At 49.4% G+C, this 17859-nt stretch overlaps 2 protein-coding genes across 2 annotated transcripts; one reads left to right on the top strand and one right to left on the bottom strand.

The window, feature by feature from the left end:
- Positions 1-90: 90 nt before the first annotated feature.
- BZA70DRAFT_283778 (uncharacterized protein) lies at positions 91-1978 on the top strand. Its single transcript, XM_064913494.1, has one exon. The coding sequence runs from the start codon at positions 217-219 to the stop codon at positions 1921-1923; it is 1707 nt and encodes a 568-aa protein (XP_064766109.1). The 5' UTR covers positions 91-216; the 3' UTR covers positions 1924-1978.
- Positions 1970-17844, bottom strand: BZA70DRAFT_81081 (uncharacterized protein). Its single transcript, XM_064915427.1, has 14 exons — positions 17043-17844; positions 16825-16976; positions 13836-16759; positions 10186-13782; positions 9808-10125; positions 9392-9749; positions 9240-9334; positions 9049-9177; positions 8892-8988; positions 8716-8824; positions 8511-8661; positions 3913-8446; positions 3331-3854; positions 1970-3269 (listed from the first exon to the last, which is right to left on the bottom strand). The coding sequence occupies exons 1-14, from the start codon at positions 17651-17653 to the stop codon at positions 2016-2018; spliced, it is 14853 nt and encodes a 4950-aa protein (XP_064766108.1). The 5' UTR covers positions 17654-17844; the 3' UTR covers positions 1970-2015.
- Between the last annotated feature and the right edge of the window lie 15 nt (positions 17845-17859).

Here is a 17859-nt window from a genome sequence, read left to right as displayed (position 1 = left end):
CATCGTGACTGCATGAACTAGAACCAACGAGCAGGTGTTGTGTCTTTGAATTTCTCGCAGGCAGATCGTGGCGCATGTGAACGCGATGATGATTATCGATGAGTAATGACCAAAGGTCACGTGACGATAGCACTTTGGTCCCAAAGCACGCCCTGTCAGCCCGCCTGCGATAAAGAGATAAATCTGAGCAGGAACACAAAAGATCAGTGAAGGAAGATGGACGAGGAAGAAGAGATTGCGACTGCGCTTTCAGGAAATGCGTTTGACGTGCTGCCGCCGACCGACGCCGTCGCCGAGGATCTGCCGTTCGAGCCCAAGTACGCGCTGATAGAACGTCGGGAGCGCGAAGAAGACAATCTCAAGCTCGGCTCAGGCGCGCGATTCACAGAGCTTTGCGAGGCCTGTCGCCGAGGCGATCTCGAACAAGTCGATAACCTCGTCACGACCTTTGGAGTTGACGTCAATGCGATCGACGAGTGGGACTACACGCCGCTCATTCTGGCTTCGCTCTGCGGCCACGAGGCGGTCGTTCTCTACCTGCTCGAGCACGGTGCCGTCGCCGACCGCGACACTTTCCAGGGCGAGCGCTGTATCTACGGTGCTCTCAACGACTCAATCCGTAAGCTGCTTCTCAGGTTTGACGTCTCCAAAGCTGTCGATGCTGCCCAGCCGTTTGCTGCACACTTCGCCGGTCTGTTGCGCATACACGAGCCCGACACTGTCGACCTGCGCTTCTCCCACCCCGACCTCGACGCGCCTCTCGAAGCTCACCGATTCGTTCTTTCCGCCCGGTCACCAGTACTGCGTCGCCGCCTTACCGGACCCTGGCGCTCAAAATTTACCGTCCCGCTCGCGCTCTCAACCGATCCGAGGGCATTCGAGGTCGTCCTCCGTTTCCTCTATGTCTCGGACATCTCTGCAACCCCTCCAGATCTGCTACCTGCAGTCCGTGCTGCTGCTCGAAAACTCGAACTTCCCGCTCTTTCTGAAGCTTTGTCACCTGCTTCAGCAGATCTCTCGACCCGCCGTCGTCGTGAAATGCGCACTTTGGAAATGCACAACGCCCAGGACGATTTCGAACATTTCGTTCGCAACGACGTCATCGCTTCTGCTATCGTTGTCTCGAGAGAGAAATTCCAGTCTGATAAAGAGTCTGCATGCCGCGTGCCCATCAACTCGACCGCGGACATCCTCCTAGCTGTCGACGACAGCAACGAGTCCGGCGTTGTGCTTTTCCCCACACATCGCGCTGTGCTCATACGATCCGAGTACTACCTCACAATGTTCAACTCGTCTTTCGCCGAAGGTGCTTACACCGCACCATCACCAGCCACCGGATCCGAATTCCGTCAACTACCGGTCATCTCTCTCGCTGCTTCTCGCGAAGTTGCCGAGATCATTCTCACATTCATCTACGCCGATCGAGTTGACATCCCCGGCCAGCTCGCTCTTGATGTCCTCTACTGCGCGGACGAGCTCCTGATAGACAAACTAAAATCCCTCGCCTCCATCGCACTTTCCTCAGACGACAACGTTCTTTTCGCGGATATATACGACATCCTCCGTGCAGGCTGGGCGACTCGAATGGACCGCCTCGAACGTTTCGCCGCAAAGTACTTTGCTAACAACCTCGCCCACTTCATCGTCCAGCCGGAATTTGCCGAGATCGTCGCCGAAAGTGCTCGCCGTATCCGGTCTCGCGATGAAACCGATACCATCGAGCTTATCGATGATGTCAGATTCTATCTTGCCCAAAAGTTTGGCATCATTTTCGAGGATGACTTCCACGCGGACTCTGTGGATCCGGTCACCGGTAAGATCCAAGAAAGTGCCTGGCGCAAAATCACAAAGTACGAGCAACAGTACAACTCTCAGCTCGATCTTATCGACAGTCTACTAGAGAGGTTGGATCTCGACGCTTGAATGATCATATTAATTTTATTTATCCTGTAATATATTACAATCTATATCAAACATTACTATCGTACAAATAACACCAAATTTTGTTCCTATCTTCATGCTAAATCTGCAACCTCTGAAAAATACTGTCGAAGCACAAGAGACAAAACCGCTGGCAGCTCTGCAATATTGCGCACAATAACATAGAACTCAAAGGGGAAAGTATCCAAGTACTTTGTCATCTTCATCTTCTGCGTCCCATCCTCATCTGGATAGTATTTCACTTGCTTCAAATCAAGGATAGACGACGCAGTATCAGAGTTTCCGCCCTTTGTAAGTCCGTCGACGATGATGAACACCATCATAATCTTCTGCTCTCGCGCTCGTCGAACCAGCTGTCGCAACTTTTCGTGATCCTCGCACACTCCGTCGGAAATGATGATCTCCAACTGCCACATATCTCCCTTGGCTGAATCAACTCGCGCCTCATCGAAAAGACTGATCGAGTTCTCAACAAGCGAGTACATATTCGTTCGTGTCTGTGCGAAACCAAACCACTGGAATGCGTGAGCGCCTGCTTCGGAAGTGAACGGCTTTTGGAACGGATGCACAACCTCGCATTGCTCACCAAACCGCACAATCGAGACCTGTCCTGCCTCCAATCTTTCCAAAGCCTTTGATACAAGCGTGAGTGTATCAAAAGCTAGATTAACACTCTTAGACTCGCTCATAGACTTCGAATCATCGAGCGATATCATGATCTGGTACTCGCGCTTGCTCGGCTTTGTTCGTCGGAGCCAAATCTTATCTTTCTTGAATTCACTCGCAATGTACGGGATGATCCGTTTCATATTGAGACGTTTCCCGCTCCGGAAATCACCGCGCAGTTTGGTAGATTGAGTGGGTTCCAAAATGAGTCGCAGCTGCTCGCATAGCGCATTCGATAGATCACCAGTAGTTCGCTCGTGCTGCTGCCATACATCTCGGGCCTCGTCTAAGCTTCGATACGGTGTATCTTTGCTATCAACAACTTGGATAGCCGCAGTGACAGGGGTCTCTTCCTCATTGATTTCATGTTCAAACTCTTGCTTGGTCATGTTGTCAACTTCCATCTCATCCACTGCAGGTTTGCGTTCACCGATTATTCCTCCTGTGACGGTACGCTTGGTTTCGCCATCATCATCAGCAGTTTCGTTCGCATTATCAGTCGCGTCGTCGATCGCTTCAGCAAGGTCTTCGGTCTTTTCGACCTCGTCGTCGACTGCCATTTCTTCGTCGATAGTCTGTTGCTGATCGTTCGAGGCCATGCCTAAAGCTTGAGTATCGTGGCTAGCCTCATTCTCTTCCAAATGTCGGTAACTTTCCGCATTCTGTATAGCATAATGTTAGCACATATATCAAGAAACCAAACAATTCGAGAATCAAACTCACCTCTTGCTTTGAGTCAACATCTTTCTCGATCTCAGCATCTGCGACATCTTCAATCTCCTTGGCAGACCGATGGAACTCTTCCTTTGCATCGCCGAGTTGTCTTTGCGCCTCTCCAGTATTCTCATTCTTCTCGTCTTTTGAGGAAACATCTTGCGTTGGCAAGTCCTTCGATGCAGCTCCGCCTTCTTTCGATGCGGATTCCTCGGTTGCGTCTTGTGCGCCCGAGTCACGTCCAGAGTCTTTCGAACCATCTGCCGCACCCTTCGAAGCTGCCTCGTTCTCTTCTTCATCTGCCTTGGATTCCTCAGGACCATGCGCTCCTTCACTCTGCGAAATTGCAATCTCCTCCTCAGTCTTCGCCTCTTCCCCTTCTGTAACTTCTTGATCAACGCCGTCTGTGACTTGGTTCTCTCCCTCATCCTCAACATCCATTTCTTCCTCATCGCCATTCATATCGTCGTCACTTCCACTGTCTCCATCTCCACCCTCAATATCGCCCTTAGCTTCCTCCTCTTCATTTTCTTCTGCAGTAGAAGTTAGTCATTTGTTCCAGCAAATATTCGAAAAAACAATTTCACATACCATCAACATCCATAGCCTCTGGATCGGGTACGTCTGGGATCTTTTCCTGACCTTCATCATCATCTGCTGGCTCGTCTTTAGAATTCGGCATCTCTTCGATATCCATCTTACTATCAAGTGGATCCTCTTCCGGTGGATATTCATCGTCGTCATCTTTCTCTTCTCCACCTTCGCCTTCCTCTTCGTTGTCGAGATTCATATCCTCAGGAAGATCAAGAGCATCGCCTTCCGGAGCCGTACTTTCCATTTGTTTGTCGTCGTTCTGAACAGCATCTTCTTGATCCATGGCACCTTCTTCCTCTTCTTCAGCATCATCGTCCATATCTTGTTCGTCAGCTGCGTCGTCGTTTTCCTTATCTTGGTTGTTGTCGGTCGGGGCATCCTGTTCATCCTGGTTGGCAGCCAAATCATCCATAGTAGTTGTATCCTGAAGCTGTTGATCGGTGCTTTTGTCGTTGGATGTTTCATCTTTGACATCATCGTTCCACATCTTCTCATCAACAGCAGTCGGATCGAGATCGTCAACTTCTCCAACCTCTTCATCCATCTCCTCCTCTGACTGCTCACCATCACTTCCGCTCTCGTTTTCATCTCCCGACTGATCAACGTCCTCGAGATCGCCCTCCATATCACCATCGATGTCGACTGCATTATCCTGCTCCTCTCGATCGGCTCCATCATCCTTCTCCTTCTTGTCATCAGGTTGATTGGCGAGATCGCTCAGATCCTCATCGTCGCCAACGGTGTTGCTGATATTCTGCTCACCGTCGCCGTCGCCGAGGCCAGTACCCTGTTGAAGATTGGAGCTTTCCTCCTTGTCACTCGGTTCTTGCGGAGAGCAGTAACCGTTAGTAGCAACAGTGTTGAAAGCTTTCAGTAAAGTCAAACCCGACTGAGACATCTCGTTATGTTGAGTAGCAAATTTGATCAGTACTTGGTCCATGAATGATCGATACTCATCGACAAACGGAGCAGTGATTGAGAATAAGGCACCAATACTTTCTGATGACTTGATATCCAAACTGTTGACAACATCAAGAGACTTCTCAATAGCCTTCGAGACATTTCCGATATGCAACTTTTGCAGCACTTTAGTCGTACACTGCATCATTTTCGGAATCCAATCCTCATCATCCACAGAAATCGGTTCAGACATAAGCTGGCGGACTTCCTGCACGACGACGAGAATAGAGTCGGATAGCGATCGCAAAGCCAGTTCCAAACTTTCGATGTCAGCCAACTCTTGTCGAGTTGATGTGACACTTCCCCAGTTGCTAAACTCCTCAGCAAAGAAAGATCGAACGCCAAGCAGAATATAGGCGTACGATTCTCGGGAATCCGAGAGTTCGCTGAATTCCGCATCGCAACTCTCCAGATCCGTCTTGATAGTCTGGAGTATGCCATTTGATGTAGAATTGATGACGCAAAGCGTAGACGGGACTGTGACGGACTCAAGGATTTCAATAAGAGTAGCCAATCGAGATGTCCACTTCGTGAGAGATTGTAGTACTTTATCGTCACTGTCCTCACAGAACTTTGCATGAGCAACAGCAGCCGAACTAGCGACGTTCATAACTGCCCTGCTTAGCTTGATCTTGCGTAGCAAATCCGGCATCATTTGGCCGCGGATGTCAAATTCATGAAGTGGCTCAGACTTGGACACCGTTCGCAGCGAAACAAACTCAAGATAGCGCGAAGTAAAGCTTTCCTGAGCGGTTTTGGCTGTATATAGTCCATCGCGTTGCATAAGCAATACATTCAGCAAATTCTCGGAAATACCTAGTCCTCGCTGAATTTGTCCAGGTGTCAGTTCCTCAGAATGATTTGAAGTCAGAGATCGAACTCGTGGCATGAACTCAAGAACTCTGAAGAACCAGTCTTGCGTATCACTAGGCAAAAGTCCATCCAGAACCTTAGTCCCGCGAAGAATTTTCACCACAGTGTCCTGCCGTTCAACGACATCAGCACGAGCGCGGAATCTGAGACCCATTGCCTTGAGCTCCTTCAAAGTCTCGCTGAGAAGCTTAGTTTTTCTGGCCTTCAAAAACTGAACAGCATGCTTGGTCTCTTCGTTGAGAACGGCGGGTGTCTCCTTTCGTAGCTTTTGCATCTCGTCGACGAGACCATCCGCGTACTCAGCGAGCGAAGGGATTTCCAGAGTTATACAGTCTGAAACAAAGCCTCTGATGCGGCTAATCGTAGGCACGATAGCAGTCAATCGCTCCGGGCGCTCGCTCCAAGAGCTTATGCCCAAGCAGATATGAAGACTTCGCTCGAGAAGTTCTTGGTCCAGAGAGACACCGCTTGCCAGGCTCGTAGCGGAGGGTGTGGACTTAGCCTCCAGACTCTCCAGTCCGCCATCTATCAATGGCCGAACCGGCTGGTCGAGGACCTCACGGAATTTTCTGATTGACTTGTAGAGTTTGTGGTGAGACCTCCGCGCACTCTCCTTGAGGGCAATGAAGTTTGTATCCTTCCAACTGGCAAGTAGAACAGTTTCAGTCACCTCTTTTTCCAAGACTTTCCGCTGCGATGCAATCGATTTGGCCACGATAGGAACAAACTGTGAGTATAGCCGGTCCACTGCTCGTAGAGCCTCACCGACTTGGGATAGTCCTGGAAATGTGAAGGAGTAAAGAGAAAACGCTCGGACTAATTTAAGTCTCTTTTCAAACTGCCCCTTTGGCGAACTTCCAATGAAAGCGGTGACTGCTTGAGCAAGCTCCAAAACATGATCGGAGATTCTCTCATTGTCGGCGCAAAGTCGCACAGGGATTGCAATAGCGTTTTCATAGAGATAGAAGAACCATTTGGCGATGCCATTTTCTGCTTTTGCAACCTCTTCATCAAAGAGACTCGCCCAAGTAGACAACTCAAACTTTCTCCATTCAATGACCAATTTGCTCAGAATATCGATATGATCGGTGACCGAAAACTCCCGACTGGCCACTTTCTGCCACTCGTGAAGAACGCCCAGCTGCTTCTCGACATAGATGAGCATGCGAGCAACAGGCACAGTGGTCGGCAGATCGAGGAAGTCGTCACAAAATCTCAGACAGTCGCCAAGAATCTCGTTCTCGGGCCATCGTTCTACCAGCTGGACGAGACGCACTCTGAGAGTGAGAAAGATGCGCACAGCCTTTTCACTCTCTAGTGCACTGCTGCTGGTGTAGAAGTTCAGCTTTGCAGAACCAGTACCTGAAACATCGTCAAAGACTTGCGAAAACTCTAGCACGACTGAACTGATTGTCGTTCGAATATCAGAGTCTTTGAAAGAGAGCATTGAAAAATCGATCTCGTTGAGCAAACTGAAGGACTTGCGAACTGTGGACTGAACCGATGGATTGGCGGCCATCTGATCAAAAAGTGCCAGAAACGCGGAACACACTTCCTGAGTGAAACTTTCCTCATCAAACTTGGTTTCGACGGATTCAACAGACACAAAGTCTTCATAGTCAGGGAACATAGACTTGAATTCTTCGTCGTCATCTTCGTCGTCGTTGGCCTTGTACACAGTGGTCTTTGCCATCTGCTCTGCCTCTAGGCGGCTTTTGTTCAAAGACCAGTTATAATATAGCTGCTTGAAAATTTGACCAATTCCGGACAGAATAGTCGTATCACGCTCACTTGTGTAGGAGTAGCGGATTTGAAGCCACTGTATCAGCGTTGTGGTAACTTTTGATGACAGTCTCTGCGAGAAATTGAGGCTTTTCACAGTCTGCAAGATATCAGAAATGCTCGCCACACGGTCACTTCCAAAAAGAGAGCTGTCAACAAGCCAAGTGAACGCAGAGAAATCAGTATTTGAAGCTGAAATGCTGATGTCAGAAACCAGTCCAACGCCAAGGCGCATCATAGTCACAAACTCCACTACCGGATCAAACAAATCAGTGTAGTACTTGAACTGAGACTTGAGTCGTTCGATAAATTGAGAGGAGATCCGGTGAAACATCTCGGAGACATTTTTGGATCTCTCGTTTCCAGCACTGATGTCGCCCCAGAGCTCATTAGCCTTGTCAGGCGTAGCATATCCCTGTAAAAATCGCGAAATCTCTTGGAAAAAAGCTTTTGACTGAGAGACTTCAGGTCGATAACACGTAGGCTCAAACCCTTCAACTTCCAGAGAGCTCAACTGCTGCTCGAGTTCAGCCTCACGAATGCTCTTCTCATCACCAACAAATGCGCGTTCAACAATCTGTACAGCTCGCAACTGCGAGGAAACTTCAGATCGCTGTTCGGTCAAAAAGTATGCTTTCACATAAGGTTTTATCGCTGGATCGTGAGGAACATTCGGGATATAAAGATGCAACAGCAGAGACGCGTAGCGTATAAACAGGGCACCAACTCTTTGCTGTGGGTATGAGTCAATCTCATCATTGATCTGATGAGCTTCTTCAACACACTGCAGCAAGACGCTGGCATCGGGAGCGTGGATCTGAACCAATGAAGCTAGCTCCGCATCCGAAATTGTAGAGGCGGATTCTTGATCTCCAACAAGGGGTCGAACTTCCTCGGGAATGTGTGCGAGAAGCATCTAAAGCAAAGAATTAGTATTGTATCACCCAAACAGTAATGCAGTCAAAGAGGCTAGGACTTACATTTCTCATGTGCTCTATGAGGCCCGCCATAAGCCATTTGAGCTTTGAGAGTGATATGATATTCGCGTTCCCGGCAACTTCCTTTCCGTATACTGACAGCTCTTTCCGGATTTCAATGACATCTCGAATACGTCCATATTCGGCAGAGTCCCTAATTTGAGCGTTAGAGAAGTCAAGCTTCTAGTTCAGACTAAGTCAAACTCACAGTTTCATGATGAACTCCTGTAACACTTTTCCGCCGAAAAGCTCTGATACAGACAATGAAAAGTCGTCGAGCGAAGAAAAGAGATGCAAGAAATCCAAGAAGTTTTTGCCTATACATGACGAGATTAACAACTGCCCGCATATGACCCAGAATATCAAACACTCGGAGAAACTCACCAGACATAGTTTTACTTCTGATACAATCAATTCCCACAGACAAACTGATTCCTGACAGATTTGCCAACTTCAAGTCAATGGAATTTCCACCAATGGTCTGAATGTATAAATGTTAGTATGATGGAAACGAATGCCAAAAAAGCAGATGATTACGTACCGCAGATGCTTTTAGGCTCTTACTGGCCAGTACATAGCCCAAGATTCTGCGCCAAGCAGATTTATTCCCCTTCTTCAATTGAGTTTGGGGTAAGCTAGACAAGAAAGAAGCACAATCCATCAATAAGTTCTAGATAACATCAATAGTTAGGATCCAAATCACTCATAAATCGTCAGCTGGAAAGGACTCACCTCAATAGTCGACGTCGACTGTGATCCGTCATATAGTAGAATATCAGCAGCGGCAAATATTCTTCTCTGAAGCCCAATCAGCTCCTCCAAGCCGTCTAGATCAATCGTTGTCAGTACTCTATAAAAACTCATGCAGGATCGACTAAACATACCCATATCCATATCCTTCGTGGCTTCATCCAATTTATGGGAACAAGAGAGCAGCTGACTATACAGATCCCACGTCTCATACGATTTCGGAACAGCAGGGCGTAGTTTTGACCAGATGATTTCCATGGACTTTCCACTCACGAGAGAAAGTCGTTTGGTGAAAGCATCCAGTGCTATCTTCCAGTTATTCCATTCTGAACTCTGAATGAAAGGATCTCCAATCTCTTCTATCCGAAGTGCATAGGCATCAAAGATGTCATGGAAGATCGGAAACTGGCTTTCGTCAACTTGAGCGTGCTGAGCAAGAGCAATGACTCCCCTCAACGTTTTCAAAATTTCCGAGGACACATGAACAGTTTCCTAGAATATATTGTAAGCAACAAGGAAGACAGCATGAAGAAAACTTTCAAACACTTACGGATTGCGCAGTCTGAAGACTTGCAGACCTCACGAACTTGCTAATGAGCTGAATCGTGGCCGAAACAACCTCAAACAGGTGCGAGGAATAGTCTGCAGAACTCGAACGCTTGTAACTGGCCGCGGCAGATCTCTCCAAATAGTTCAGTTTGGAGGCTCTTAGAGTCTTAGCTCTGCTAGTTGTGGCACTCAAGCAAGATTCGAGATCCATCGCTGCAAAAGTTGCCTCATACAACAGCGAGATCAATGATTTCTCACAATCAGTTAATGGATTTTCGAACCAGTATATGCCATGCGGGTTGGACGATGGATAGAAAGACTGTGGGTAGAAATGTTAGAAAGTGGTCAAGAAATGGAGGTATAATCTTGCAGACCGTACCTGAAAAGACTCGTAATTTTCAATGGCAACGCTTTTATACGCTCCAAGAACTTCCGCAGCGTAGGGAAACGTAGCAAACTCCGAGTAAATCGCAGCAATACTATGCGCAAAGGAGGTCTCAGATTCCGCATAGAACTCGAAATAGTTGAGCGCCTTTGACCACCGCGATACTGTGCTCAAGAGCGATATAGGTAGATGTGCGATAGCAGCGACTGCGAGTTCTCGTTCAGCTTTGGGTTCCTTGGAGATCTCGACCGAGTCCAATAGGCCATAAACTCGCATGTCAGCCATGTCGACGGGAAGCTCGTTGATTGCCATATGCTTGCTAGACTTGTTCATAAGAGTCAAGTCTTTGAGATCAAGCGATAACTCGTCCGATTCATTCAGCAAACGGCCATGGGTGTCAGCCGATGTAGATAGAACCTGGAGATCCCAAGAAGTTGCGCGCTGCTCCAAATCGCTGAGATAAATCTCGATACCACGATTCCGCATTGCGCGCGATAACTCTCCATGTCGAGGATCAACAGTCAGGAAAAGTCTGAAGCCAGGGTGCGGTTTGACGATCCTCAGCTTTCCATCCTCGAGACCCTGTTCGTTGATTGCAAGGACTCCGTTCGGCTCCAAAAGTGAGTTGAGCCGGTCAAGAACAGAGGGTCCGCAAAGATTGGCGTTGTCAAGGACTAGCCACTTTCCTGCCTCCATCGCGCGGACAAGAGTACCATCGAACCATTCAAATGCTGCCGCTTGCTTTCCCATGTTTGACAGATATGCCTGAAGGTTCTCAACGGCAACAACAAGCTCTCGGAGGACAGACGACAGCTGACCACCAACAGTATCGGCAAGAAGACCTGCGATATGTGCAGCTTCCAAGAGATCAGAGACAGAAGAATGATCAGCAGTAAATGTCTTCTCGTACAGGGCAATCGCAGTAGGCTTTGCCGTCACAGGAACCTCGCCGCGACCACACTTAGCAAGAACGCTTCTTGCCGTCTCGCTGATTTGACTCCACAGCAACGACATTCTTCTAGTAGCGTCAACTTGCTCATATCCACCAACAATATCCATGCTATCAATATCACTGTTGATTGAGAATTCCTCCAAATCAGCGCCAACAAGACTAGCCAAAAGACGAATGAGACTGCTCTTTCCTGATCGAGTCGGTCCGACAATGATAGCTGGCCACGCCATATCCACACATGTCATCAGAGACTCAAGCGGCTCCATGTTACATTGCAGCGCAACCAGCTTGTTGTCAGGTAGTTTGTAGCCGCTCAGTAACTTCTTCCGCTCGAGAATAGCATGGCCGACTTGGAGATAGTTGTCAGATAGAACCAGAGAAAGATGTCTTTGAGCTAGCTTGACAGAGAACTGATTCTCGTAAAGCAAAGTCACTTCCTGCCGGTCCTCCTTCGTTCGGAAACGCTGCTTGACGATGATATCGAGAAACTCATCGGCCGTCCAGCGGCATTTCCGCCTGTCGGCTTCAATCAGGAGCTGGAACCATCTCAGCGTATCACGCAAGTTGAACTCCCACGGCGCACCAAGTCTTCCAAACGATCTCTTCACAGAAACCTCCCTCTCTAGAGAAGACACAAACTGCACGAGCGACTGCGCCAGTGACTCGTCAATGGATGGAAACAGCTGGTTCGTGATAATCTTCAGATCGAACGGGGTCAAGAGATCGACATAGACAACCGTGAAACGATTGATAAACGACTTTGGAAGACCCTTACGGCCGCCACCCTGATAATGTGGATTTTGAGCAGCAAACACCCGGAAATTAGGATGTTGCACAAACGTTCGGTCCAACTCAGGGATATAGGCCTCGCCACGGTGATCCAAACAAGCATTAAGGCCCTCTAGAACCGATTGCGACGCCAAGTTCATTTCATCAAGGAGAACCCAGTACCCGTTCTTCATCGCGTGCAAGAACGGGGCGTCTCGCCAGACGAATTCACCGCTGCGAGCGCCTTCAGCAGGGGAATCAGCACCGAATAAGTCCATCAAATCAGTCTGGTCCGAGAGATTGATCCGAGTGAGTTCGACATTAGCAGCGGCAGCGAGTGCTGTCATGATACTCGTCTTGCCAACTCCCGGACTTCCTTCGAGCATGATCGGCTTTTTCAGCTGCATACCGCGGATGATTCGCATAGCGTTGAAGGCAGTTGTGGGAGCTTTGAAACTAAACTCGACCTGCGTTGACTTTCCATCAGACGGTACTCGTTTCTCGAGCTCGAACTCGCCAAACCCGATCCGGTCGTCCAGAACCGCGACTTGCACCGCTGAAGTGTAAATAGGACGCAGATCCACCGACGCAATGCTAGACAGGTACTCAACGCATCGCATCCGCTCGCGGGCTAGGAGCTCTGCACTCTCTGAGAGGTAGGCATAGTTGTTTGTACCCAGTGTATCGATATAAACCATGCAGGCACCGTGCAGCAATCGCACTTCTGGAGACTTGTCTTTGACTGTATTCACAAACGCAATCCAGGCCAAAATATCTCTCAAGGAGACAATAGCTTGTGTTCCGATCGAGGTATTGTATGTCTCCGAGAACCAAACCGAGAACTCAACCATCGGTCGACCAAAGAATTTGACTTCACTTGGCTGCATTTTCGACTCGACTATTTGATAAACGTCGTCGACATTCGTGATTGCGGGAACCCAGATTTCAGTAAATCGATTGCGCAGGGCAGGCGATAACTCTTTCTTGCCGTAATCACCGCTGGGATTCATCGTCGCCAGGAACTGAAAGCCATCTTGAGCGGTGATCAGACTCTCGTGGGATCCCTTCTCGGCTAGAAGAATGGACCGCTCGGGCTCGAGCACGCTGTTCAGTCTCTCGAGGACTGAGTCATCGGTCAAAGAGATCTCGTCCAGCAAGAAGAAATTTCCGGTTTTCAGAGCCTGGACCAAGGCACCGTCATGCCATTCAAAGAGAACGTTGAGCTTGTTGCGCAGATTGCCGACAGTCTGTACAGTCTCAGGAGACGCATTCCCATCCTTAGCAAAAGACTCAAAGGCGTCAATGAGATCCGCAATCGAAGTCAACTCAGCAGCCTGGGGACCAAGGACATTCCGAATATGCTCGACCAACATGTTCTGCAGCTCTCCGCGGTTACGAAGCGGTCGCTGAGCGCCAATGATATCACTGGCCTCGGTGTTTTGATGAGCATTGACGATATGCAGAGCCTTTCCATACTCTTTCGCAAGGACTTGACAGATGGAAGTCTTTCCGCAGCCGGTCTCGCCGACTAGTAGCACAGGCTCGTTGTTCTTGATAGCTTCGCTGGCGAGCGTGTACAGACGGCGCATAGCATAATTCCACACAATCCCAGACTCCGAGTCTAGATTTGACCCGTCAAGGCGATAGAGTTCGTCGATATCAAGCGAGACTCTCATGATCTTCTCGATAACCGACTTCACGATCTGCTGCTCCTCGTCGCTGCGGACACGTTCACCAAGAAGAAGGTAGCCGTTCCGGGCCAATTCCTCGTATCCGACAGCAGGCCGATTGGCCCATCTGAAAAGGTCACGCAGGGTCGCAAAGCCGTTCTTTTCGAAAAGTCGAGTCGATTGTCTTTGAGTGGAAAGTGCCTATAAGGATGTTAGTACAGATCTTGTCACTGATTGCAGATAGATCTACTTACTTTGTAAACCTGGACTATGCGCTTTGCGTAAGACGGAGCAATCTCGCATCTTCCTTTCAAAATAGTCTCAAGTTCATCCTCGGGGATATCATCGAAATGCAGCTCCAAAAAGCGATTTCTGAACGCTCGCGAGAGGTTCTTTCGTCCGCCGTACAATCCAGGTGGGTTCTGAGTCGCGAACAGCAAGAAATGCGGATGCGGTTTGACAACTTCTTGCGTCTCGGGGATGAAGATTTCGTGATTATCATCCAGCAATCTATTCAATGCCTCCAAAACATCAGTCGGTGCAAGATTAAGCTCGTCCAGCACGATCCAGTGGCCGTTCCGCGCAGCCTCAACAAGTGCTCCTTCTTGGAAATGGAGTCGGCCTTGGTCATCTGCGACGTAGGTTCCAAGATATTCTTGGAGATCAGTGTGTTCGTGATTGTTGATACGAACGAGCTTATGACCGGTTTTCTTAGCAAGATAGCCAATCATACTGGTTTTTCCGCTCGATGTCGGTCCTTGGATCAACAGAGGGAATCGTCGGGTGGCAGTCGCCCGCACGAGATTCAGCAAGTTCTTCTCCACAAAAGGTGTGACGATGTAATGCGCCTGTTCGTCGACTTCGGAAGGTCCCATTTCGATCCAGTAATGCTTGAATTGGACGTACTCCCCTTCGTCCGGTTTCGGCGGCATTTTTTTCAGCACCGAGCGCGGATTCGAGAGTCTTCCGATTGTGTACTTGATAATGATCGGCACTAGAAGATCCTCTGACGGTTTATCAAGCAGAGTCAAGAACGACATGCAAAAGCCCTCGTAGAGCGCTCTTCTCAGTCCGAATGTGGGAGAGATATCTCTGACGTAAAGAAGCGTGCGGGAGAGCGTGCGAATGCTGAAGTGTGGCTTCTGATTAGCTCCGTCGACAATCTGATGGCTCTCAGCAAGTGTCTTGGCCTCGAAGTACAGCTGCGCGACGTCTGAGCATGCGCCCTCGTTATCCCTTCCAACTGCGAGCTGGCCGATATACTTCTCGACGATAGCGAGCAAGTCATCTCTATCCTGGTCCGGAGACTCGACAAAGACTTCGGTAAACCGAGCTCGGAACCCAGCCGGGAGATCGCGCTTGCCGACATCAGTGGCAGGATTCATGCACGCAAAGAGTCGGAAGTTGGGGTGCGCCATGACGGGCTCCATATCGCCTTTTTCAGATAATCTGATGCACGCACCTTCGCTGTCGGTGGCTAGGAGGTCTGTGATGCTCTCGAGAGTATCGGGGGTAGCTAAATTGATCTCATCAAGCAGAACCCACTCTCCGTTTCGCACGGCGCGGACCAAGGCACCCTCGATAAACCGGTAGACGAATGAGTTTTTCAGGTTTTCCTGCTGCGCCTCAAACTGCTGAACCTTTTGAGAAAAGACCGACCAAGAAGAGACCAGATCACGGCCGTTGACTCCGTTAATTCTTCTCCTTTTGGTGGGTTTGCCGTCGCCAGACTCTGCGTTCTCGGAGGAGTCGGTCTGCATGGCTATAGTTTTCATCGCGGTCTTGACGGACTCTTTCCACAGACGAATAACGTGAACCCATTGCTTTCGGGCAAAGCACTTTGAGAAAACCTTATTAAACTTCTCGTTTTTCTTTGCGGAAAAGGTAGCTTCAAACAGGGTCTCGAATTCCTCGCGCAAGGGAATAGCGACTGATCGCGCATCAACGGGTTTGAATCCACCGAGGAGGTCAGAGGTATCAGTCTGCTGGGACAAGTTGATGACGACGAGCTTGGAGCCGATTGAGGAGGCGAGTTGCTGGACGATTGTGGTTTTGCCAGTTCCGGTTTCGCCGACGAGAAGAAGAGGTTCCTTGAGCTTGACGCAGGTGGAGATCTTTTCGAGGTGCTTGAGGGTATGTTTTGTGTATGCGAACAGAGAAGGGGCCAGTTCTCTCCTCTTGCGCGCGGCCAGAGATTTTTGTAGTCGCACACGGCCGACAACGACTTCGGGACCGCTGTTTTCAAACGGCGGGACGTAGGCGTTGATGTAGTGACTGAGAACGTGAGGATCGATATTCATAGCACTACCAATCACACCAGCGATTAGGTCGCGCGCCTCGGCGACCCGAATACTGCCGGCAAAGCAATCGATAGCCTCGAATAAGACACATTCGTAGGTCGAGGAGGCAATCTCGTTTGTGGAGGAGGATGAGTCGGAGGTGCGCACTTCGGAAAGCACGAGATCGACTCTGCGAGCCCACTTCATCAGGTCACGGGTGGAGAAGATACGGTTTTGAGCGCCTCTTGTAAGAGCCAGAAATCTGTGGTCTTTGTAGGTATCACGGGTGCGAACATAGACATCACGCATGAGCCGAGCCAGCTGCACAAGTCGCGGGAACTGAACTGTGAGGAGCTGTTCGAGTTCTGGGTCGGTAAACATTCTCAGACGGACATGGTGCCAAAGCTCTCTGCCGATGAAATCTTTGGAGACGGAGGACTCGAGTTCGGAAGCGGTTGCAATCATCTGGAAGGTATGACCAGCCTGGATCGATTCGCCGCGGGAGGGGATGATGATTCGGCGCTGCTGGACGAGGGAGAGGAGAATGCTGATGACTTCGTTTGGGGCTTTATCAATGTCTTCGATGACGATTACTTTTCCCTCGCGAACCGCGTTGACTAGAATTCCTTCTTTCCAAACAAACGAGCCGGGAGTTTCGCCGGTCGTGTAGGTACCGATCAAAAGCTTTGTATCAGTTTGGTCACCCAAATGCAGCTTGACGACGTCCTTGGTGGATCTTGAGAGAGCAGAGAGGATGTAGTCTGAGAGAAAGGTTTTTCCACAACCGGGAGGGCCAGTGACGAGAAGTGGGTTCATTGCACGAAGGGCGGAGGCTAGTGATCTGACGTTGTAGATTGTAGTTTCGGTGAGAACGATAGAGAGGGGTGGGGATTCGAGGGCTGTGAAAAAGAGAGAGATTGTTAGGCTTGTTGTGAAGGAAAAGAGTAGATTGGGAAAGACATACGCTTATGACGAGGAACGAGTAGGCCACACAGATTCGCTGTTCGCGCCGAAAGCTGCGAGTCATCAAAGTAGATGGCGTTTGGGGATGGCGAGAGGTCGATGTTTTCGGCAATCGACTTTTTGTAGTAAGCAATGCGCTTTGCTTCCCAGAGTCTAGATGAGAGTAAAGAGGTTAGTGAATTCGGATGGCAGACTGGCGAGAGATAGGTGAGGACTCACTCGAAGAAGAAGAAATCGACATTTGAAGATCCCTCGTAGTCTCCAAATAGCTCGTGCTGGATTCCACCGAGGTGCTGTTCGACCAGTCTATGACGCTCTTGGTCGGATATACCGAGATGCATGGTCCATATTCTGACGGCGAGATATCTAGCAGCATCGCTGGAGGTGGAGTCGATGACGTTGGCGATTGATTTCAGGTCGACGGAGGATCCGTAGACGAGGAAGTCAAACTCCAGAAGACGATAGAGAGCGATCAAATCCTCGAGAGAATCCTTCGCTGACCAGGAGTGGTGTTCGAAGAACGCGATTGCGTGCGAAGCGATGTGAGGAATCAGCGGCAGCACACGGGCAAAAGCCTGGGCGACAACAGAGCTATCGCGCGCACTCGACAGCCAGCGCGCGGAAAGATCGGGGAACAAGGGGTAGAAAGCACATAGCACAGCCTGGGTATATTTCGGATCCAGCGCGCGATCAGCGAGCGCGTCGAGATCGATGGTGCTGTCGCCGACGACTAACTGAGAAAGCTCGAGGTTGGACTTCGAATCTCCGCTGAGGAGGACGTCAAGTCGCTCGAGCGCGAGATCCAGATTGAGATAGAACCTGGTAGACATACTGACTTCTCGACGAACTGAGTAATGTCTGGGTCCAGTCTGGTCTTTGTTTGCAGTCAGGCTGAATTGATAGCAAACAAAATTTTGCCGGTCGAAGATTTGTTTTGGGACTTGAGGATTGGGACTTTGAAAGTTTGAACAAAAAAATTTGAAGGCGGACTGGCGCTGACTTGTTTTCAGGGGTTGCGAGGGGTTGGTAGTGTTAG

This window comes from Myxozyma melibiosi (genome assembly GCF_037950935.1).
Source record: "Myxozyma melibiosi strain Phaff 52-87 chromosome Unknown BZA70scaffold_13, whole genome shotgun sequence".
In the NCBI taxonomy this organism is placed as follows: Eukaryota; Fungi; Ascomycota; class Lipomycetes; order Lipomycetales; family Lipomycetaceae; genus Myxozyma; species Myxozyma melibiosi.
The sequence above is the reverse complement of the archived record's forward strand: the minus strand, read 5'-3'. Positions and strand labels throughout refer to the sequence as shown.